This window comes from Periplaneta americana, chromosome 14 (genome assembly GCF_040183065.1).
Source record: "Periplaneta americana isolate PAMFEO1 chromosome 14, P.americana_PAMFEO1_priV1, whole genome shotgun sequence".
NCBI classification, from domain to species: domain Eukaryota; kingdom Metazoa; phylum Arthropoda; class Insecta; order Blattodea; family Blattidae; genus Periplaneta; species Periplaneta americana.
The window spans coordinates 142213629-142238494 of record NC_091130.1 but is presented as its reverse complement, the minus strand read 5'-3'; the positions used below and the strand labels follow the sequence as shown (position 1 = coordinate 142238494).

Here is a 24866-nt window from a genome sequence, read left to right as displayed (position 1 = left end):
TAGATTAAACATACATGTACGTGTCACAGAGGATCATTGCTTCCAAGCCTGTTGAGTCAGTCTATCAAACAGCGTCAGATTGTCTTTAAGAACTCAGCTTCTACACGTGATTTTGTACAAACATGTTAAGGACCTATTGCGATTTTTGTTGGAATCTCTCCATATTCGTCTTATGGCTAGTCTTCTTCTCTGCCTTTCAAGGGATGCATTTAGTATAGATTCCAGGCGTTATCCTGGTTCTAGATGACTTCTCCATTTCCCATGTCCTGTGATTTTGTACAAACATGTCAAGGACCTATTGCGATTTTTGTTGGAATCTCTCCATATTCGTCTTATAGCTAGTCTTCTTCTCTGCCTTTCAAGTGATGCATTTAGTATAGATTCCAGGCGTTATCCTGGTTCTAGATGACTTCTCCATTTCCCATGTCCTGTGATTTTGTACAAACATGTCAAGGACCTATTGCGATTTTTGTTGGAATCTCTCCATATTCGTCTTATAGCTAGTCTTGTTCTCTGCCTTTCAAGTGATGCATTTAGTACAGATTCCAGGCGTTATCCTGGTTCTAGATGATATCTCCATTTCCTATGTATTGTGTTTTGTCTACATTCAGGGCAGTCCGGAAACTTATTGATTGCCCCTTGTACTTCTAAAATCACATTAATTTATTATGTCTTGTTTTACTCTCTATAAAGGGACTAAAATCTAATAGAAAATACTTACGACATAGTCTTTACTAATTGCAGTCCAATGCAGCAGAGGTTATTGGCAAAACTGAGGAGCACTATTCCAGATACTTCTGAATCAACTAACTTGACAAGAGTTGATAATAAGTTGTAATGTTGCCTCAGCTCCTGCCATTCCTTCTGGCCTATTACCTGAAAAATAAGAAATATTTTGATAGAATTAAAAAATTTAGGTCTACACTGCTGATAGTGATTCGTCTGTCTGATGGGATGTTAAGCCTGGCAGCCCCCTTCGTGCTATTCGACAGGAGTAGAGCAGGAGTGCCGGTACCGGGGTTCCCCTTCTCCCTTCATCGCCTTCATCATCATCCTCATCAATTCCTTCACATACTCACCCTAATACACGACATAACTGTTAACAGATGCACATCATGCATAACCTGGTCCACCGAAGTGGTATGCAACTTGAAAATGGGTCACGTCCTGCCACCTACCGGCAATATGCGGAACCCGAATCACGCAAGTGAAGTGGATAGGCATTAGATACATATTTTTAATTTATGTATGATAAACAATAATTATTAGCAATTTTTGCCTAAATATAAATATTGACTCATAGATTAGTACTCGTACTTATGAAGAATAGAAAACTAACACATTTTATCTTTCCACGCTTGCGCACGGGACCAGAGTCGGCAGTAAGCAGCTGCGCGCGCTGCCATTCAAGGTCACGCATAGTCGCTGATAAGACGGATGTCTGTTATTGTGTGAAGTAGTGAGTTTAATTTTCAGAGCAATATATCTGCTATTGCGTGCAGTGTTGAGTTTCATTTCTCTCATTGTGTCTATTGCTTGAGTAGTAAATCAGAGATTCAATACAGTACAAAGAATTTTAATTTGCTGTATATTAAAAAAATTAATCACCTGTCGTAGAGAAATTTATAACAAAATCATAGTATCACTCGTTATGTAACTTATTGTACATAACAGCATTAAACAAATAAAAATGTAGGCCTATTTTATATATATATATATATATAATCGAAGATAATTTTTCACTGCTACAGTATTTAATCATAGTAGTATTTAGGCCCAAGAATATATAACAAATTTATATTTAAATATCCTAATCTTGTCATTTCTAATAGTTCTAGTATTAAATTTAAAAAGTTATGTTTGGATTTTATAAAAATTGAAAAATTGTATATTTAAATTTATATATTCTTATTGCGTAGTAGACATAAGACAAATTGTGTTATATACTTATTAATTTCAATTCAGGAATCCGCCCCTGAGCACGAGTTCTACTCTTTCAGGGGCGAGCTAAAGTTTTTTCTGTATATATGATATCTTATATTACAGTTATTAGCAAAATAAATAAATAAATAAATAAATAAATAAATAAATAAAGAAGTCTTATCATATTTAATTATTTTTTACTTTCTAACTATAGAAATATTTTTTTATGTTTAGCAGTGTTTACGTTTCTAAATAAAAAGTCAATTTATGTTAATAAGGAATCTTTGTTTTATTTTTTAATCATCTCGTGACCCCCGTCCCCTGCTCTTTACACGACCCCTCCCCCGGGGATCGCGACTCCCACTTTGGGAACCACTGCCCTACTGCATCATATTAAAATATTTAATTATACGAAGCTTAAGAATTACCGTGCGATTTGCTTCTTGTAGACGTGTATTGAATTGTATAAAACGCTCCGAGAGTCCAATGCTGATCAGGATGAGGAAGAGGTCGGTGAAATTCCAAATGAAAGCAGCCAGCCTGTAGCCAATGAGGAGGAAGACAGCGAGGCAATCATTATATCCCACGACTTCGAAGATGTAGTTGTGTGAGCGATTGCTGTACAGCTGTAAAATTAAACTTAAATTCAGTCAATAATATTAACGCATCACTAAACATGAAAATATTGTATTTATTATGGTCTCTCCGTTCTAAGTCGGATGACATTATGATCTACAGAGTCTCGTTACCCACTACCAGTATCTATGTTACTAGTGGCTTGTGCAGTAAATGCTGCAAACTAAGTTCATTAGACATTCAAATACAATTTTTTCAGATTTATTTTCAATGAACAATACCAGATTTTTTTGAAAGGTATTTGCTTGCATAATAATGAAACATACTCCCTTTGAATGTTTTTATGCCAAATACTTTTAATATTATAAAATTACCTTGAATATAATAGAAATGTTCAGAGGAATGCCGAAGGTACTGTTATCCATGCCTTTAAGACAGGGCAGGTCCGTATGGGTGTAAAAACACTCTGGAATGCTCATGGGTATACTCAGTATGTGTTCGCCTGCAACAAGAATGCCTTAACATAATAATAATAATAATAATAATAATAATAATAATAATAATAATAATAATAATAATATACAGAATGATCTGTAAGTAATGCCATTAATTTTAGAAAGTCTTTTTTTTTAGATATTCCAAACAAAAAAGTTTAATACAATTGCTTTTTTTTTCTTCCTTTTCGAGATAAAAATTGTTTTTTATGAAACATTTCATAGCGTGTTTCCGGAAAGCATTGATTTAATTCCCAATATGCTCAGTCAGTTTAAAAGATAAGTGTATTGTGGTAATAAAATATTGAACGAATTTTAGTTTTGTCCTTTAAATGTGCAGAAATTTGATCCGAAGAAATGTGACTTTTTAAAATTCCTTTTCATTTTATATATCTAATTAGGTCTAAATGATATTTAAATAATATAAGAAATAACATAGGCTGTGGCCTCTCTCCTCTGCTTTTTAACGTTTATATGAATGCCATTGTGAAAGATTTTAGAGAAACAAAGCACGGATATATCACTATTAACAGAAATTTAAAATTAGATGTAATAACGTTTGAGATGATCTTGTTTTACTGCCAAGATCTGAAGATGATTTGCAATGGTCAGTATATAATTTAAATTGAATAGCTCAAAAATATTCAATGGAAATATCCAAAAAGAAAACAAAAATAATGGCATTTTGTGGTAAATACCCGATACCAAGCAAAATTTGTTTAAATAACACAATTTTGGAAAGAGTTAATGGGTTTAATTATTTAGGATATAAACTTTCTTTTGTTGAAAATTTGGATTTATCAGAGAAAATTGTAAAATTCAACAAATCAATGGCCATCATTAATAGAGTTTTAAAACATTCATTAGTACAAAAATCAACTCGTACTCGTCTTTATCAAGTAATAGCCCCACCAGTCCTATGTTATGGGAGTGAAGCGTGGACTATAAGGACAAAAGACGAAAGCAGACTAACAGCTTGCGAGATGAGATTCATGCGCCAAACAGCTGGCTACACTAAATGGGATCGAAAGAAAAATGAAGATATCCTTCAAGAACTTAATGTGTCATCAATACTGGACTATATTTCCAGATATCAATTAAACTGGAAGGAACACGTCTCAAGAATGGTTTTATCCAGGATCCCTAAGGCAATAATGAAGTATCGTCCAAATGGGAAACGGTCACTTAGTCGACCCATGAAAAGATGGCAAGAAAATAGCTTTTTCAGGCCGTAACAGTTCTTTTGGGACTAGTACTTGACAGGATGATGATGATGATGATGATGATGATGAATAAATAAACATGTACGAGTACACTGTAACAGATCCTAAAACGTTTTACTTACATAAGGCAGGAATCATGATGGCAGCAGTTATGATGCTGAACCTTTGCGCTAGTGGTGGAAATGGCCAATGTCTCAATTTATATTCAACTCCACGCCAAATGTCCATCAGATTTGCCCACCTCGGAGCGAGTCTAAGGAAAAGTAAGGTTGCCAAAAATGCATTGCCGTAGAACACTCCTCCCCAGATAATGCTCCTAATATCCTCTGTAACAGAAAGATATTTTTATATTATATTCACAGTTATAAAATCTTTATTTATTTCACTACTATTTTTAATGAGCCGCAATTGAAATTAAGACGACTGCCTATTTTAGCTCTCGAACTTGAAAGCGACATACAGGCCCTACTGAAGTATTCCTATGTCACAGGTTTACGAAACTTATACCATGCATTAAACATTCCTTATAGTATCTTTTGATGAAAAATTAAATCACTTATTCCAACAGAATTTTAAATGTGTCTCAGTGAAACGCACAGCAGAGTTCGTATAGGTCAGTTTCTGTCAGATGCGTTTCCAATTCACTGTGGGCTAAAGCAAGGAGATGCACTATCACCTTTACTTTTTAACTTTTCTCTAGAATATGCCATTACGAAAGTCCAGGATAACAGAGAGGGTTTGGAATTGAACGGGTTACATCAGCTTCTTGTCTATGCGGATGACGTGAATCTGTTAGGAGAAAATCCACAAACGATTAGGAAAAACACGGGAATTTTACTGGAAGCAAGTAAAGAGATAGGTTTTGGAAGTAAATCCCAAAAAGAAAATGTATATGATTATGTCTCGTGACCAGAATATTGTACGAAATGGAAATATAAAAATTGGAAATTTATCTTTTGAAGAGGTGGAGAAGTTGAAATAACTTGGAGCAACAGTAACAAATATAAATGATACTTGGGAGGAAATTAAACGCAGAATAAATATGGGAAATGCGTGTTATTATTCGGTTGAGAAACTTTTATCATCCTGTCTGCTGTCGAAAAATCTGAAAGTTAGAATTTATAAAACAATTATATTACCGGTTGTTCTGTATGGTTGTGAAACTTGGACTCTCACTTTGAGAGAGGAACATAGGTTAAGGGTGTTTGAGAATAAGGTTCTTAGGAAAATATTTGGGGCTAAAAGGGATGAAGTTACAGGAGAATGGAGAAAGTTACATAACACAGAACTGCACACATTGTATTCTTCACCTAACATAATTAGGAACATCAAATCCAGACATATGAGATGGGCAGGGCATGTAGCACAAATGAGCGAATCCAGAAATGCATATAGAGTGTTAGTTGGGAGGCCGGAGGGAAAAAGACAGTTAGGGAGACCGAGACGTAGATGGGAAGGTAATATTAAAATGGATTTGAGGGAGGTGGGATATGATGATAGAGAATGGATTAATCTTGCTCAGGATAGGGACCAATGGCGGGCTTATATGAGGGCGGCAATGAACCTCCGGGTTCCTTAAAAGCCATAAGTGAGTGAGTGAGTAAGTAAGTAAGTAAGTATTCCAACAGAATATTTATGGGGTGCCCCCAAATACGGTAATTAGAATTTTCCATTACCTTGATTTTTAAAACATTAGGTACACTTATCTCATAAACTAATGAAGATAGAGTCATGAAATTTTTGTGGCAGGTACATTAATTAGCTCTTTAAAATGAATGGAGTGCTTGCTTTGCTTTTGAACTTCATCATTGAATTTTTTAAAATTCAAAATTAAGGAAGATTTTGGAAAAAAAAAAATGTTCACGTGGTGTTTAGTTAAGAAAGTAGTGCATTCATTTTGTAATGTGATATATTCTTATTATACCAGAAAAAATTAGAGAGGTTTGACTAAAATTCTATGAGATAAGTGTACCTAACTGATGGAACCGTGCATAAGAATTTATTTTCTAATTACCTTATTTGGAGACACCCTATAAATATTCTTTTGGGGATAAGTGATGTAATTTTTCGTCAAAAGATCCTATAAGTATTCTTTAATGCATGGTATAAATTTCGTAAACGTGTGAAATAGGAATGCTTCTGTAGGGCATACATGTTATTGGCAAGTTCAAGAACTAAAATAGACAGTTGTCATGTCCCAGTACCCTTAACTAACTTTAATAGGCTACATTTCTTCCTGGTTTCAATTGAAGTAAGAATTACTTTATTATCTAAATTTCATGTTGAACTGGCTTCTATTAATTCATGGGTTCAGAATCATAGTGGGCCAAGCGCCATTTACTAAAACCGTAGAAAACAAGGGTTAAAATGAAGTTTTTACCATAATTCAAAGGAAACATATAGCAAGTAATATAAAGTATACACATTAAAATTAAATTATATGTCAATCTTCATTAACCTATGGTATTCACTTGACTTTAATCCTTGCTTTCTCCGTTTTTAGTAAATGCCGCTTGGCCCACTATGATTCTGAACCCTTCAATTATCACTTATTTAAGATAAATTAAAGTTAGTTTAATATTCAATAATGTAACCCAAATGATATAATTAGAGCTCGGATTTCATTACTCTACTCGCTACTGTTAACTGTGCAGAAAGTACAGTATATTTAAACTCGAGAGAAATATAAACAGAGAACATTCGCAACCAGTTTCTACAGGTACACTGGTGTTCAAAAATATCTGCCTCTACTAATCGATAGTGATCGATAATTTGTTGGTGTAAGTGTAGCTTCTTTAGTTATTACTTCTATAAATAGATGGCGAATATAATAGTCAGGGTCGCCAATCGTACATAAATAAACTCGCATTATAGAATTCAATATTTCTTCTCACTTTTTTGATTGTAAAACAACAATGGGTTTAGCTGGAAACTGTTGATATTGTCAATCATGAGAATAATTTATGATTAATCTACAATCATCATTTTTCCTGACACTTTTTAACCGCACGAATAATAGTGCCATCTATTGAGAACTAGCGGAACTATTTCAAAGTTTGTCAATTTTTTATATCTTTGGTTCTGGCTTATCCCGTTGTTAGAAAGTTTGCTTACACGATCATAAAATCGTAGGTCAGATATCTTTGAACGTCAGGCAGAGAACCTTGTAGGACAATCGACGATTTAAAAAATTATATATATATATATTTTTTTTTTTTTTCAAAATTCCTAATGGTGGTAGTTCACTGTGCAGTGATGAAGATTTTCCCTAATAACTCATAATCTTGTCTACTTTTTCATGTTCTCTCTCTTTTATTTTATTCCTGAAAGTCATGTTTACAATATCATGCTCTTTCAACTACATTTCTTAATAAATAATATTTTTTTTTATTTTGTGTTAGAAGAAAATACTGATATTCGATCACTTTTTTTTTAATTAATTTATTTTTTATCAGACAATCTATCAAAGGTAGAAAAGTGATCTTGCATCATATTGTAGATATGACATGCATAAATACACACAAAAAATTCCATCACACAATGTTGGATAGTTTTTTAGTTATGTGGGATACGCTTCATCACTGCACAGTGAACTGAATTTTGAAAAAAAAAAAAAAAAAAGTAAATAATTTTTTTAAATAGTAAACATATTTTTATGCTCGACCATGCCAAAATGTAGTAATTATACACCTGATAGCAGTCCTTTAATGCATATCATTAAAGTACACCTATTCATTAAAGTTCAGGTTTTCGATTATTCTCGGATATGCAATCGAAACACAACGAGGGAAACGTCACGGAGGCTGGAAAACCAATACTGTCGCAGAAGGTTATGTTCTATTACTATAATAATTAGCGTTAATTGTAAATAATATTCAAATAAATTCAATTTGTCATCTCGTTTTTCAATTCTAAATCAATTTCCAGGTTATACATTCTCTACATTACATCAAGGTCGATGACATTATTGTTCCTAGGAAAAAATCAATACTTCCGCGTCTGCGCACATCTCACAATTCACGAGTTATGCACAAGGTCACTTCCGATCCTCAGTCAGATACAAATAAAATGAATACTTCTGAATAATTTAAAGTTAGAAATATGGTCGAGCATAAAAAGTCGTATGAAACTTGCCTATAATGGTAATTACGACGCTCGTATGAAAATTATGAAACTCGCTTGCGCTCGTTTCATAAACAAACATACTCGCGTCTTAATTACTATCATTATAGGATCGTTGCATAATGTACTATTTTCATATAGCAGAAGGACAGTGTTTTACATATACTAATTTTCATTATCGTACAAGATACAGTAATGGAAGAAAAAAAAGATGTATATTTCCAAAATTTTACTGTTGTAAGCTGTACCTAACCCCTTAATATTAAAATGTTGTTAACTTACTCAGGAATTTCGTTCCATGTCCAGTTACTTCGCGACCTATATACAAGCATGAGAGGATGACGATAATCAGGAGGTAGATGAGGAATACCGATGAGTAGACCATACGCAGAGAGAGGTACTTGAACTGAATCTCGCTTGGTGAGCGTGCTAAGACGCCTCTCATGGGCATGAGACCAAAACATTGCGCCATGACGAGAATTCGGCCGATTGCTGTGTGGAAACTCTCTGAATTCTGAAACCAGACATGCTAACATCAGTACAGACTATGCAGCATTCCTGTTTCTATAATAGTTATGATATAAGTAATTTTTTAATAAAGTAATTGTATTATTTTTGGAACAGATGCATTATAGGACCCACCCTAAATATAAAAATATGTTAAGCCACAAAAAAAGGTCAACGGAAATTGCGTTTCGATCAATTAAATGATCGATATATATTGTTTTCATTATGTTGCCAACCAATCAATATTGTTGTAAATTAGTTTGATCATAATCATAGCGGGAATTTCGAATGCTATAGTTAAATATAAGAAAGATTTAATGTTATGTTTTATTTAACGACGCTCGCAACTGCAGAGGTTATATCAGCGTCGCCGGATGTGCCGGAATTTTGTCCCGCAGGAGTTCTTTTACATTCCAGTAAATCTACTGACATGAGCCTGTCACATTTAAGCACACTTAAATGCCATCGACCTGGCCCGGGATCGAACCCGCAACCTTGGGCATAGAAGGCCAGCGCCATACCAACTTGCCAACCAGGTCGACTATAAGAAAGAATTGGATCAAATTCTCCCTCTTAATTTAAAATGTAGGCCTCGAAATGGAAATTATGGAATTATAAATAAGTTGTAAACTTTTTAGTAACTTTATCCATGATTAAAGACATGTAGGCTATGTTTATGTTTTTTTATGAGAATGTGATTTACTTAGGAGTTAAATGTTTTGCGAAACATGCAATCCTGGGATGAGATTGAAGAAATTTAAAAGTAAACGAGATGAAATCCTGTGGAGATGTCATTGGAAATTACAAGGTACTAAATGATAGACACAGGAACGCCATATCGTAGCACTTTGTGAAATCACTCGGATAACATAGAAGATGAAACGGAACATTTTCAGCGATGTCCACGGTAAAATGCTAATTTTACACCAGTTTTGTTTTTAATTCTTGGGTCCAGGGAAAATACTAGTAAAATGTGTTTTTGTGAAAGACTAGTATTTTCCCTGGACCAAAAATGCAGTATAAATGGAATAGAATTAGTATTTTATAATATATTGTAAAGATTACTAATATGAACTTAATTTTATTGTTGTATTAATACCAATGTTGTATTGTTTGAAAGTTTAATGTTACTGTGTTTAAAGTTTAGCTTTGGTTTGTTTCTTTATCTTTATTTTGAATAAAATTTAATATATTGTATAACAAAGGTGACTAATATGAGCTTAATATCATTATTGTTGGTTTTATTAAATTATACATGTTTATAGTACTATGTATTTAGTATTGTTAAGATGGCATACTTGATATAATAATCGAAAATATACAATATATAATCGATACTATGGAATACTCGGGGTGGATCCTATAATGCATCTCTTCCTTATTATTATTATTATTATTATTATTATTATTATTATTATTATTATTATTAATTATCGCTAAACTGGAGAATCCCCACGGTATCTTTGAACCGTGCCGTTACGTTTAGCACCAAATTTAAGTAAATACACAATCTTGCCAACCTAAGAACACGACGTTGGTGTGTGGCGTCGTTGGAGAGCGAAATTTGTTTCTTTCTCTCTCTACCTCCTTCGTTCTGAACATTACTGAGAGATAGCACCACTGTTAGCTACAGGATATATTTGCGCAAATATATTGAAGTAGATTGCGTGGCCTATTACGTGACTTAGATGAGAGTCTCGAGACAAAACAGTTTTGCTATATTTCTTTTTTTATTAAATGTTAAGCACAGGAACGCCATTTCGTAATTTTATTTAAGAAACAAGCCAAACAAATTATCTTTTCATCAAAAACGGATGCTCCCTGGACCAAATTATCGTATTGTGTAATTGTCTGAATGCAACAGAAACCAGAAGTCTTGCACTTGACTAATGCAGTGAATTATTTAAGAATATAGTCGCGAATTTTACTACCACCATTTCGATTGTGTTTTGTTTGACACGGCTCGGTACGGCCTGGTGACTAGTGGGCAGTGAGTAACGGCGACTATCGACATTGCTCTGCCGTGGGTATTATCCAGTTGTTCCATTATTATTATTATTATTATTATTATTATTATTATTATTATTATTTTCTTCCTGCAAGAGGCGATTCGTTTACATTTCTTTTATTAGTATTGAACACGATAGGTTTTTGTTTATAACAGAAGAACAGCAGTACTAGGAGAAATAAAAACAAACATTGTTAAAATGAGTTCAAACGAGGATTCAGATACTGAAAATGCTGCAAATTCTGCAATTGGATGTTTATAAAAATTGCGAACATATTGTTGTTAATATTTGTAATATATAAAATCGATCCTATTTTATTTAATTTGATGTGTGGTTCACATTACGTAACCAGTTACATATCAGCCTCAAATCCGGCACTAGTAAAATATTTACATTTTACTTACATCAACAGCTTCAGACTCTATCATGACCGTGGTGTCTTGTTTCTTGATAGACATACTGCGACTTGGAATCCGTTTATGTGTTTGGGGAATGTTGGTCATTTTTATTTTGTCGCCATCGCTAGTGTCCTCTCCATTTTGTCCTTGCTCTGGCATGCTCTCAGTGAAGCTCTCTCGTATCATCTTCAAACTTTTCAAAGTTGCTCACTAAAAGAAGAAAACTAGTATTAAAAACTGTGCAATGTTGATCACACACACTTTGCATTATGTCTTAATGAAGAAATTAAGGGGATGCTGTGGTGAAATTAATATCTCTGAAACCTATGCATCTTTTCATTTCATTTTTTTACCACAAACATCTCTCATAGACTTACTTATGTGGAAATTTTTAGGGTGATTGATTAAGAACTATGTCGTTAAAAATAATTTCATATAAATTATATAAAATTTTGGGAATCATTTTGGAAGTGTATCTGAAATTGTGATGACATGCTTTTGTGTTGAAATTATAGAGACAACATGTGTCTATGTACTCCTTGATTATTGTTGGTTAACATCACTTTCTTAGCCAGAAAAAAAAAATTATTTCATTATAGTACAAATATTCGAATTAAAAATTACACACAAATATTCTTGCTTCCACTTTCATTGTTATGAGTTTCTGAATTGGTTCAATTTGCAACACTTGCTACCAAGCTGACAATATGTAACAGATGTTTCATCATGTTCTTTCGTTAATAACAGTTATTAATTAGTTTTAGTTACTAAAAAACTAAGGATTTTCGGACATATGTTTATACGAACTTTTTTCTTGTTTGTTGTGAGGAACATGCCCCCAAGCTTCGTCAAAGAATTTCTGAAACACTCTGTATATGCTTTCACGTATAGATTACTTTGTTGACTAGTTTCGGCCTGGAGGTCAACTTCAGAACTGGGTGGTCTTCGCCCCTTCTGATTCCGTTTCCTGTGGGGGTGCGTTTTTGTAGTGTAATGTGCAGTCAAAGAGTGTGTGTATTCTGAAATTGAGTTGTGTGTTGAGGATTTGATGCGGGTGTGTTTGTATATTTCATATTGTTCTAGTGTTTTTAGTTTCTGGTTTTTCGGTAGAAGATGTTGGGGTTTGTGATTTGGTTATGGTTTTATTTATTTTATTGGGTTATTTTACGACGCTGTATCAACATCTCAGGTTATTTAGCGTCTGAATGAAATGAAAGTGATAATGCCGGTGAAATGAGTCCGGGGTCCAGCACCGAAAGTTACCCAGCATTTGCTCGTATTGGGTTGAGGGAAAACCCCGGTAACTTTCCCCGACCGGGATTCGAACCCGGGCCACCTGGTTTCGCGGCCAGACGCGCTGACCGTTACTCCACAGGTATGGACTTGGTTATAGTTGTGATGTGTTCTTTGTAACGTGTTTGAAATGATCTGCCTGTCTGTCCTATGTAGAAGTTGTTGCAGCTATTGCATGTGAGTTTGTGTACACCTGTGAGGTTGTATTTGTTTGTTCAGATGCTTTTGTTGTATGTTTTGTGTTCTGTTTGCGATGTTGTACGAGTAATTTAGTTTCTTGAATGAGGATGCAATCTTGTGTGTGTTTTTGTTTTCGTATGTTAGTGTGATGCATTTTTTTGTGTTCTTGTGTTTGCGTTGTATTCTTATGTTTTTTGTAATTGAAGAATCCACTGCAAGAATGATGGATGTCATTTGGAATACATTTTGCAGGAGAAGCAATTGAAAGTTTGAAATGCTTAGCGCTCAAAGCTTAACTGTGATTTTCCGATCATTACTGGACAATGATTATCAGTGTTAATGCCATATAACTCTCTATGTACATTTTACATGTCTTAAGCTATGCATTGACAGTCTTGGTTCATTTTCGACAAGAAAGTGACATCCATCAATCTTGCAGTGGACTTTTCAATTATGTTTTTTCTTTTTTATTATGTTGTCTATTATGTTAGGGTTGTGTCTGTTTTCTTGTGCTATGTATTTGATTGTATTTTGTAATAAAATAAACCATAAAACACACCATAACCAAATAAATAACCATAAAAATTAATAAAACCATAACCAAATCACAAACCTTAACATATTCTACCGAAAAACCAGAAACTAAAATCACTAGAACAATATGAAATATACAAACACATACAAACACATCCGCATCAATTTGTTTGTAGTTTTGTTGGCTCATTGGTTTGTTGAGTTGTAACGCAGTTTTACTCCTGGTTGAGTGTTAGAGAAGGCCGTATGGCCTTAACTCTGCTAGGTTAGATAAACCGTTATTATTATTATTATTATTATTATTATTATTATTATTATTATTATTATTATTATTATTGAGTGGTCTGTTTACCATTGCTGCATTTCGAGCAACGGAATCAGAAGGCGCAAAGACCCCCAGTTCTGAAGATGGCCCCCAGGTCGAAACTAGTCAACAAGATAACCTAGATAATTAACACGTGAAAACATATAGAGGGTGTTAAAAATAACGTTTACAACTCTTTAGGGATGATAGAGAAGGTAAAAACAAACATCTTTTTTTAAGTGACAAAACTTTAGCAGATGCGCCGTTTTGCCGCAAGATGGCCTGAAGGGTATATGGCTTGACTTCCGTCACAACACACACTGATTAGTTCTGTTTGTACTGCTGTGCCTGCAACAAGTTAAAAGGGCCCCTAACAGTCTCCGTGGTGATAACTATTTTGTTTTTCTACGCGACTTCCTACCAGAACTTTAAGAAAATATCCCATTGAACATCAGAGAACGAATATGGTTCCAGCTTGATGGTGCCCCTCCACACTTTGATCTTCGTATCAGGAACCACCTAAATGCTACATTTCCCGATAGTTGGATTGGCAGGGGTGGGCCGTGGCCACCTCGATCACCGGACCTAACCCACTGGATTTATTTTTGTGGGGAGACATGAAACGTCTTGTGTATGAGATACCGATCGATACGGCAGAAGACTTATTTGCTCGCGTTGTTGAAGCTGCACATGTTATTAGAGACAATGTTGGCCTTTTTTAGCGTTGCAGACACTCCATAGTACGAAGGTGCCAGTTGTGCAATGCCTTCAATGGACGGCAGTTTTAACGCCACCTCTAAAACGACAATTGGTCTTGTTCTTTATGGATTATACTAACACTTACGTACACACTAAACGGCGCATCTGCCAAAGTTTTGTCACTCACAAAAGATGTTTGTTTTTACCTCCTTCATCATCCCTGAAACGTAGTAAATGTTATTTTTAACACCCTGTATACAGTATATACTTTATATTCCGAAGAAATTAATATTATTAAGCATACAAGCCATAATGTAGGACATACAAGGACTTACCTCTTAAAATTCGAAGCACAATTATTACATCGAGCGGGAAAAAAAGCAATCACTGTGTCACTATCAACTTAATTGCAACTGATAATGCTCTTTCGTTGTCAAGGAGTTTAAATTTACAAACCTTAGGTCGCACTGCTTAGCGATACGTGTTTGGATGTTAGGATTAATAGAAACAGAGGTGCGCCACTTTCCCTCCTTTTCCTTTCCCACTATTCCCCTCTATATTATAAATATTTGTAGAACATTGCAATCGTCAGTCGTGGCTTTATCTAAATGGGCAATGACCTTTGCTGTAGATCAGTAAATCCTAAAATCAGCATTGATTGGCTCGTCACAAGAGAAGTAAATTCAGACAACTGACAGTAAATATTTACAGCATATAGCTAGCAATATTTTGTTAATCACATTTAACTTCCGCTGATATCTGGAAATTCCTGGATAAGGATAACACGTTAAAATTATTCAATTGTCAATATTGGAATATTACATTACAGTTCGCATAGCAGTCGCCTTCCGTATAGGCCACTTGTCTTATTCATGTGGAGGATAAATTGCCGAATATTTACGGCGTACTGGTTATTGTTGAGTATTAGTAATACACAGGGGCAGGTATTCATGGAGATTAATTTTATCATTTGTGTTTTTTAATATTGGTGTCGGCGGAGATTGTCGGAGATTGATTTGTACTCTTGGCGGAGATTAATGGAAATTTGGAAAATACAAAATTTTTCGAATTGGAGTATTAACTCAGTATGAATATTACTTTCCAAATAATTAACATTAAAGGTTCGTTGGATTTTGATAAAGGTGCGGTATTGCGAGTAGACAATATTTGTTGGATTGAGAATGTATTTAACACACATTAATTAAAACGAAAAAAAATTGCAGCCCTCAAATTAACACTTTCAAATTATTAGAGAAATGTTGAATTCTTCATCTTTTGAGTTCACTAACGTAATCAGAACATCTGGGATACCATGTAATGTAGCCTTCTACTTGGACATATAACAAATTCAAGTGAAAAAATCTCAAAATATGAAATTCTCTATAAAATGACGCAATAGTAATAATTTGCGAATGTGTTCATATTTCGCGATTTGTCGCGATTGTTTTATCGGCATATCATTAATCAGAATCACTTAATTCGTAAAGATTAGCAAAAATCTATTGTATATCTATTATGTAGTGATTTTCGCGATCTTCATAAATACCTGGCCCTGGTAAAACAAGATACAATCTATATAAGTTATTATATTCTAATTCCACTTGTATTCATTGTACCGCTAAACATACACGCTTTGAACATTTTCAATTTAGATTCCTTTAATTATAAGCCCTTTTCTTTGCGATAGTTTCCCCTTTTTGTTCTCTTGATCACCAAATGAATTTATTATCATACCCCTTTTTATTGTGAATTTTACTTAATTTTCATATTTCTTTTCTTTTTTAATATTATCTTATTACATTCCATTTTGCTATATTCTTCCTTACGTTTTCCATATCAACTATTTGTACTAAATGAGTTGCTTTTACTATATTTCAATGTATTTTACTTTCTTTTTTCTATTATGGTATTATTTTCATGTTGGTTTCTGTCGATTTTATTATGCTATAATTATTATTATTTTTTTTTGTAATTTGTTAGTATTCTGTTGTTTAACTTTTTGTTAAATTTTCACTGCTTGTATACTTTGTGACGTGGTAGAGTGTAAGAGAAGTCCCTAAGGCCTTAACTCTGCCAGTATAAATAAATTATTATTATTATTATTATTATTATTATTACTATTATTATTATTATTACTATTATTATTATTATTATTATTATTATTATTATTATTATTATTATTATTATTACATGCAGAACAATTATGCAAAAACCACCTCAGAGAAAAACACTTTAGCACATGAATTGTTATGGAGTCATCTTTAGGTGCAGAAGTAACTCCATGGAAGAAACATAAGCAACGAAAGGAGAAGAAACAGGATATAATAAAGAAAAAGAATATTAAAAGAGAGGCACACTTAAACCACAACAGAGATTTTTTTTTAAACCACCAGTGTCCACATTCACCTACATTCACACATGTATTTCTATGTGGCGATTAAAGGTATGTATTTCTGTTTTCCCATGCTTCTAAAACACCTTAAGAGGTTAGGTACAGCTTACAGCAGTACAATTTTGGAAATATTCAACATTTTTTTTCCTCATTATTGTATCTTGTACAATAATGAAAATTACTATGTGTAAAACACCGTCCTTCTGCTATATGAAAAAATATTTTTACGATTAAAAAAATGAAGCGTTTCCCACATAACTCAAAAACTATCCAACATTCTGGAACCAAATTTTTTGTGTGTATTTATGCATGCCATATCTACAATATGATACAAGATCATTTCTCTACCTTTGACAGATTGTCTGATAAAAAATAAATTCTTTTAAAAAATGGTCAGATATCAGTATTTTCTTCTAACACAAAATAAAAAAAAATATTGTTTAAAAAGGAATGTAGTTGAAAGAGCATGATATTGTAAACATGAGTTTCAGCAATAAAATAAAGATAGAACAATTTTATGAGTTATGAGGAAAACGCTTCATCACTGCACAGTAAACTGCCACCAATTTGAATTTTGAAAAAAAAAAAAAAATTTTTTTTTTTTTTAAATATTGACTCTTTCCAAAACTTTTACTGCTGTAAGCTGTGCCTAACCCCTTAAGAAATGGCATGATGAATTTCATACTTGAAGTGTCAACAATATCCATGCCAGTTGGTTTTTGTTTCTCCTGAAAATTTATTTTTTTGACTATGTTTTTTTTTTTGAGAGAGAAATAAATCGTCCGTCCTCAATTAAGGATGACCACCAGGATCCGGAAATTAATAGCAAATAAAAATATAACTAATTAAATGTGAGTATTGTTATAAAAATAAAATGTAATAATTAAGCACCACTAATTATCAATTATAAAATAAAATCTTAGAAGATGACTATAAAATTATACTTATAAATAAAAGATTTTATTTAAAATTAGCATTATCTAAATTAAGGCCTACTGAGTGGTACAAATGAAATTGTATAATCTGCTGGGAATCTTTAAGAATTTGCGAGATGATTTTTTGAATTTAAAAAGATGATATTGTCAGTTGTTTAAAAAAAAAATATATGTAAATTTTAGTAAAGAACTCCGAGCACCAAAAATAAACCTGTCACTGACCAATTGAAGAGAGGGATGTTTTACTTGGCACTACGGTAGGGAATACAAGGTTCCTAAATGGCCCTCTTTTCATGATCAACCTGATCCTTCAATTTAAATTTCAATACATTCTGTTTCTTCTTAGATTTAAATAAATTTTGTGTGTAATGCTCTCGAAGTTCTCAAAAGTTTCTGATTGGGAATTTCATCTTCTTGTTATACATAATGAAGATAACCTTTAATCATCTGTAAACGTAGGTACCTCACTTTTATTAGGCTGCTCCAACCCAGGACCGTAGAGCGGCCGAAAAGATTAGGCTAATAACTACAGATCTCCGACTTTGTAGAGAGGAATCTTAACCACGTATCCTGCTGAAGTCAACTGTTCAAAATACCTTAGAATGTTATCTGTCGGTGGTTTAACTTCCTTAAAACTTGGTTCTGCTTTGAATTGTATTTGTAATAAACCGGATTTGACAGGGATCTCGCAAGGAAGTGTATGAGTTGTCAGTTGACATCTAGATCGAGTTTGTCACACCTTTTCCTTTACAGGAAATTGTGGTTGAGGAAACATACAGAAAATAATAAACACTTCATCGAGTAGACGCTCTCTACTTGTCCGATATCAAATTACTGTTTATATTAAGTTCAGAATTCAAGTTAAATTTGTTTAAATGAATATTATTACTTACTTACTCGTATGCTCATATGCTCGTTATAAATGTATATTCCTGCTTATACTGTATGTTAGGTCTGCATGGGAATTTTCATAATGAAAAACAACAGAAGAAATAGTTATACTTTACTAACTCATATACAGGGTGTAAAGGATATAAACTGCCAAAAGAATTACGGTGGTAGTGCATTTATAACTGAAGAAAAAAGTCAAATAATGTTTTTCTATAACTGTCAAGGTTTTTCCAGAAAAAAATGTGTTTATTTTGCTCTATCGTACGAGAAAGCAGATGTTTATTACTCCGTTATTACTCTGTTGTGTATTGGCTTGAGTTGGGCGCAAGGTCATTGGTAATGTGATTCACGTTCAGTCAAAATGTAAGCAGACTACTATCAATCTTAAAAACGTGATATTTTATTACAAATTAAAAATAAAATCATAAGAAATAACTAAGTTTCGCTAGACTTTTTTCAGTATACCGATAGATAGATGAATTTAATGTCATCCAGCGATTTACAGCCATAGACAACGTCAGAGTAGATATATATATATATATATAATACATGGCTACTACAATATGAATAAATGTAAGAATAAAAAAAATAAATATACAATCACCAGATAATCACAAAAACAGGTTAAAAGTTTTAAAAGAAATGGTATAAAATCAGGTTAAAATGTACAGATTTTCCAATTACATGAGGTTAAAACAAATAGTATCTAAAACGTAATATTGCTAAAATCTTTGACACTGTAGATTGGATTTGCCATCAAAGTCCTTCTCACCATCCTTCTGAAAGTAAAATATGACGTGTTTCTTATATGTAATGGTAAAGAATTATAAAGTTTATAAGATATGGAAATAAAACTATTGCTTGTAGTACTATGTTTGTACTTGGTGAAATATATATCAAGTCTGGAACGGGTAGAATAATTATGAATGGATGAACAAGTAGGAAGATTATGCACATTACGCTTAACATACAGAAGGCAATCGAGAATAAACATTGACGGCAACGTAAGTACTCCTAGTTGTACAAAAAGTGGTTTGCAATGAGTTCTAGAAGAGACACCACAAATAATTCTCACTGCTCTCTTTTGAAGGATAAACAACTTAGAAACCGAAGTATGGTTGCCCCACAAAAGCGTCCCGTAATGTACTATCTATACAATTTTGGCAGTTTATATTCTTTACACCCTGTATAGCATAAGTGTCCAAATACCCATATAACCAGGATATATTGCACGTCAAGCATGCTCTGCTAAGGTCAATAACTTTCCATATAAAATAGGAAAAAACGACCTTAAAGATATGTGCTGCGAGTTGCTTACGCCAGGGATTACCTCGTACGAGTTACAATATTGGACCCTATGCTGTATAGGAAGAGCCGGAGTTCTGGACAAGAGCACGACGATTTTAAGATTAGCTACATTTGAATTATTATAAAATTAAAAAATATATTTTACATTTTCTTCCGTAACAATACTGCAAAAGTGAATATGAGCCGTTCAGAACAGAAGTGGTGTAAGTCAAAATTAGGTGATGAGGTTTAAAGTAAAAATTCTGTAAAATACAGCGCAAAGTAGCAGTTAATATGTCCTTCGTGCTATCCACTGACTACTAATAGTTCAAATAAATTGAATATTAATTGCTACTTTGCGCTGTATTTTACAGAATGTTTACTTTAACCCGACTTAGTTATGGTAAACACAAGATTATCATAGTCCTATTTTAGACATATTTAACAAAAAAAAAAAATGAAGTCGATTCCAAATTAGAAAACATCGATAATTTAACCTACTGATTTAGTTATCGTGAACAGAAGATTATGTAAGTCAGATACTACAGATGCATTCAAATTATTTTCAGGACATTTTAGAGCTGTTTTTTCTAATTCTTTTTTATCTTTAAATTTATTATTTCATGTTAACAATACAGGGTGAACCGTAAGTAATATCAGGGGTTTATTCTTTGAGATATTTCAAAGAAAAAAGTCCAATACAATTTTGCTGTTTTTTGCTTCCTTTTCGAAATAAAAATTGTCTTATATTAAACATTTCATTGTGTGTTTTGTTAAAGCCATTGATTGAATTCCCAATATGCTCAGTCAATTTAAGAGATAGTGACAATAAATGATTGAAAGAATTCTAGTTTTGTCCTTGAAATGTGCAGAAATTTGATCCTAAAAAATGTAACCCTTCGTTCTGCAACGGAATTTTTCAATGACACATTTGTTCGGATCAAATTTCTGCACATTTCAAGGACAGAATTAAAATTATTTCAATAATTTATTAACACAGTACACTGCTCTCTTAAATTGACTGAACATATTGTGTATTCAATCAAAGGCTGTCCCAAAACACGCTATGAAATATATATTTTGATGTACCGAAGTACATATGATATTTCCACGCAGATATTCTGCGTCATCACATGATGAAAGAGAGATGGAACGGAGAAAAATTCTCTCCGGCGCCGGGATTTGAACCCGGGTTTTCAGCTCTACGTGCTGATGCTTTATCCACTAAGCCACGCCGTCATCATGTGATGACGCAGAATATCTGCGTGGAAATATCATATGTACTTCGGTACATCAAAATATATATGATATGCGTAATAAATCACTTTGTGATTTAAAGACGGCGCCCATACCGTCGGATCCCGGCCAAACAGTCACTCATCTGAGTGCACCTCAACACATGTATGGACTTCGGTCCTGCGTTCATAGACATCTATGACGTAGTGCAGAGGGCGGCCACTAGAGGGAACCCAAGAGATGGAGCTTAATCTGAGACGATTCTAAACGGCGTCGGGATTGTATCCGGCGTGGCTTAGTGGATAAAGCATCAGCACGTAGAGCAGAAAACCCGGGTTCAAATCCCGGCGCCGGAGAGAATTTTTCTCCGTTCCATCTCTCTTTCATCATGTGATGACGCAGAATATCTGCGTGGAAATATCATATGTACTTCGGTACATCAAAATATATATGATATGCGTAATAAATCACTTTGTGATTTAAAGACGGCGCCCATACCGTCGGATCCCGGCCAAACAGTCATTCATCTGAGTGCACCTCAACACATGTATGGACTTCGGTCCTGCGTTCATAGACATCTATGACGTAGTGCAGAGGGCGGCCACTAGAGGGAACCCAAGAGATGGAGCTTAATCTGAGACGATTCTAAACGGCGTCGGGATTGTATCCGGCGTGGCTTAGTGGATAAAGCATCAGCACGTAGAGCTGAAAACCCGGGTTCAAATCCCGGCGCCGGAGAGAATTTTTCTCCGTTCCATCTCTCTTTCATCACGCTATGAAATGTTTCATATAAAACAATTTTTATCTCGGAAAGGAAACGAAACCGAGAAAAATTGTATTAAACTTTTATGTTTGAAATATCTCAAAGAATAAATATCTCGTGATTACACAACTTTTAACACTGTATCACTTCGGAATATGTATGGTAAGACTTTCCTGTGTCAAATTTCAACGTACCTCCTATACAACCACACAGGCGTATACAAACTCAAATGTAACACCTGCAACAACTTCTACATAGGACAGACAGGCAGATCGTTTCAAACACGTTACAAAGAACACATCACAGCCATAACAAAATTACAAAACACCTCCACATATGCAGAACACATCACAAATGCTAACCACACCCACAGAGACATCAACACAGACATGGAAATACTACAAATCCAACCAAAAACAAGAAACTAAACACACTAGAACAATATGAAATATACAGACACACAAAAACACACTCAAACGAAATTCTCAACACACAACTCAACTTCAAAACACATACACTCTTTGACTCTACACTATACCACAGGAACACACCCTCACAGGAAACAGAACAAGTGGCGCCAAGACCAATAACGAACAGTTCTGAAGATGACCCATAAATAGGTCGAAACATGTAAACGAGGTACGTTGAAATTTAACACAGGAAAATCTTACCATACATATTCCGAAATAAATATCTGAAATTAATGACATTGCTCACGGTACACCCTGTATATTCCTTAATAGCATTACCGAAATAAGAGAGTAGTTATAAATAATTGTCTAAAATGTTGTGCCACTTTTGTCACATACACTTAAATATAAGATATTTTTTCATAGTTGTTTAAGAAACTTTCAGTTATACTGATAAAATTTCAGTTTACACCAATATTATTTCTACGAACTGAACTTTATTCAACATCAAAATAAATTTAATTATTTCTGTCTTAAATCGGATTTGGATCTTACCTGATCAGTTCAAGAATCCAGTGCAGTAGTACGATATGGTTGTTTTCTCACATCCACAGGACACTAATACTTTCACACTCCTGCCGCCGCTTTTAAAAGAACAAGTGAATACCGCATTTCCTCCCTGTTACGGATGAACTGGAAGAGATTTTCTACGTCACGTTTCCAATGACATCACAAAATAGATTAACAAATAATAAATTGGAGAGGCGTGACAAATTTAACACGTAATGAAACGTAAGATAAAGTTCTGTGACAATTGACTGGCTACTGTATGTCACTAATACACTGTTGTTAGCAGGTTTACATATAACAATTACAACAAATGACAGACGGAATATTTAAATGTTTGTAAATATTAATGGATTTCTCGTGAATATTATATTGAACCAATTACTGTAAACGGAAAGATATTCAAATTCGTACAATTAATTACTTACGAAAACTTTTCGGACTATATTTTACTATTTTTAGTGGGTTATTTTACGACGCTGTATCAACATCTCAGGTTGTTTAGCGTCTGAATGAAATGAGTCCGGGGTCCAGCACCGAAAGTTACCCAGCATTTGCTCATATTGGGTTGAGGGAAAACTCCCGGAAAAAACCTCAACCAGGTAACTTGCCCCGACCGGAATTTGAACCTGGACCACTTGGTTTCATTCATTCATTCATTTATTTTATTCCATAGATCTTACATGAGCAATGAAGCTTTAAGATTTGGAACAAGTCCAAATCTTACAATATTACAATTACAATTTTTACAAATTTTTATAGTTTTACAATTTAGTAATTTTCTACAATTTTTACAATTTTGTGCAATTTTTTACAATATTTTGGCGAAATGTAGTGAGATGAGGTGAGGTCCGAGGATTCGCCAAAATATTACCCGGCATTTGCCTTTTGGTTGGGGAAAACCTCGGAAAAAACCAACCAGGTAATCAATTCAAAGGGGGGTAATCTAATAAAGGGGTTGATGCCAAGGACTCGCCACGGTCACATGCGCTAACTTTATTCTACAGATGTAGACTATTTATTTTACTATTCGTGTAAAAGTATTTTATTTCATACTATAGGCTATATTATTTCATTACTTTTTGGTCTTACAAAATTGCCGACAAACAAAACATTGCAGTACAATATAGGCCTACTGTGATAATCATAAAAGGAGCGCAATTATCATCAATATATTACGAATACACCATGGCAAACTTAATTACTACCTTCAAAGCTAAGCAAGTGAAGACACTCAATAGAAATTATACAGACAAATCCTCCTTATTTACTTCCAAATTATTTGATCACATTTCAAAAGTTGGTACAATTCGGGCCAATCTATTCTCAGCAGACTTTAGGTGTGTTTTTATATCAATTGTTCAATGACCGGCCTCTAAATGGACATCATGCCAAAAATTTAAACATTATTAACTAAGAAATGTTGTAATTAATTAAAACAGAAATAAAGTTAATATTAATTTTTGTAACATTTCATACTGCAGTACAACATTTTAGAATTGGCCTACAGCACTACAGAATAATACAATATATAAATTAGTAAATAATATTTAAGCCAACATTACACCACAGTCTAGTATATACAGTCGCGAAGCTCAATACGTAGTAAATATGCAAACATTAGATAGTTGCTCACCACTAGGATCGCTAATATCGCCTCATTACAGGCAATCCAAAATAGTACCGTCACAGTCTATTGTTTCTAGCACCCTCAAAACTCAAGCTTCGTGACTGTATATAGTAGACTGTGATTACGCCATGTTTATATTTATTGTTCAGTTCACATTATCCATTACGCAAATATCTTCTATCGATTGTGGAAGTCATACATAACTGCGTCTGTTCTCCTTGTAAAACTTCTACAAAATTTCTACTTCCTTGGATCATTCTCCCATCGCTTCGTTACATTTATCTGATACTTCTTTTCTAACTTCAAAATAGCCATCCAAATCTCCCTCCATGATTTTCTGTCTATCAACTGTTCCTGCAGGGATAGCCCCATAATGAGCGTATTCGTTGACCAACTTCAACACTACATGCATACGGACCAGTTCATTCTGATCGTATAGGGGTCTCCTTTTCTGGCGTCGTTCAATACATACATGTTAATATTCATTTATCAA

General features: G+C 33.8%; 1 protein-coding gene across 2 annotated transcripts in view; it reads right to left on the bottom strand.

Annotated features, from left to right (window-relative positions):
• Positions 1-22816, bottom strand: part of LOC138713774 (gustatory receptor for sugar taste 64f-like) — a 28470-nt gene extending 5654 nt beyond the window's left edge. Inside the window, exons 1-7 of one of the 2 annotated variants that reach the window (XM_069846184.1) lie at positions 22732-22816; positions 11259-11462; positions 8621-8852; positions 4339-4542; positions 2874-3001; positions 2352-2549; positions 722-876 (exon numbers count right to left, since the gene is read on the bottom strand). In XM_069846184.1, coding sequence (XP_069702285.1) covers positions 722-876; positions 2352-2549; positions 2874-3001; positions 4339-4542; positions 8621-8852; positions 11259-11438 — 1097 coding nt within the window. In that variant the 5' untranslated portion in view covers positions 11439-11462; positions 22732-22816. Of the gene's footprint in view, positions 1-721; positions 877-2351; positions 2550-2873; positions 3002-4338; positions 4543-8620; positions 8853-11258; positions 11463-14597; positions 14729-22731 lie in introns of those variants that run through there. The other variant, XM_069846185.1, reaches the window with a different exon arrangement.
• Between the last annotated feature and the right edge of the window lie 2050 nt (positions 22817-24866).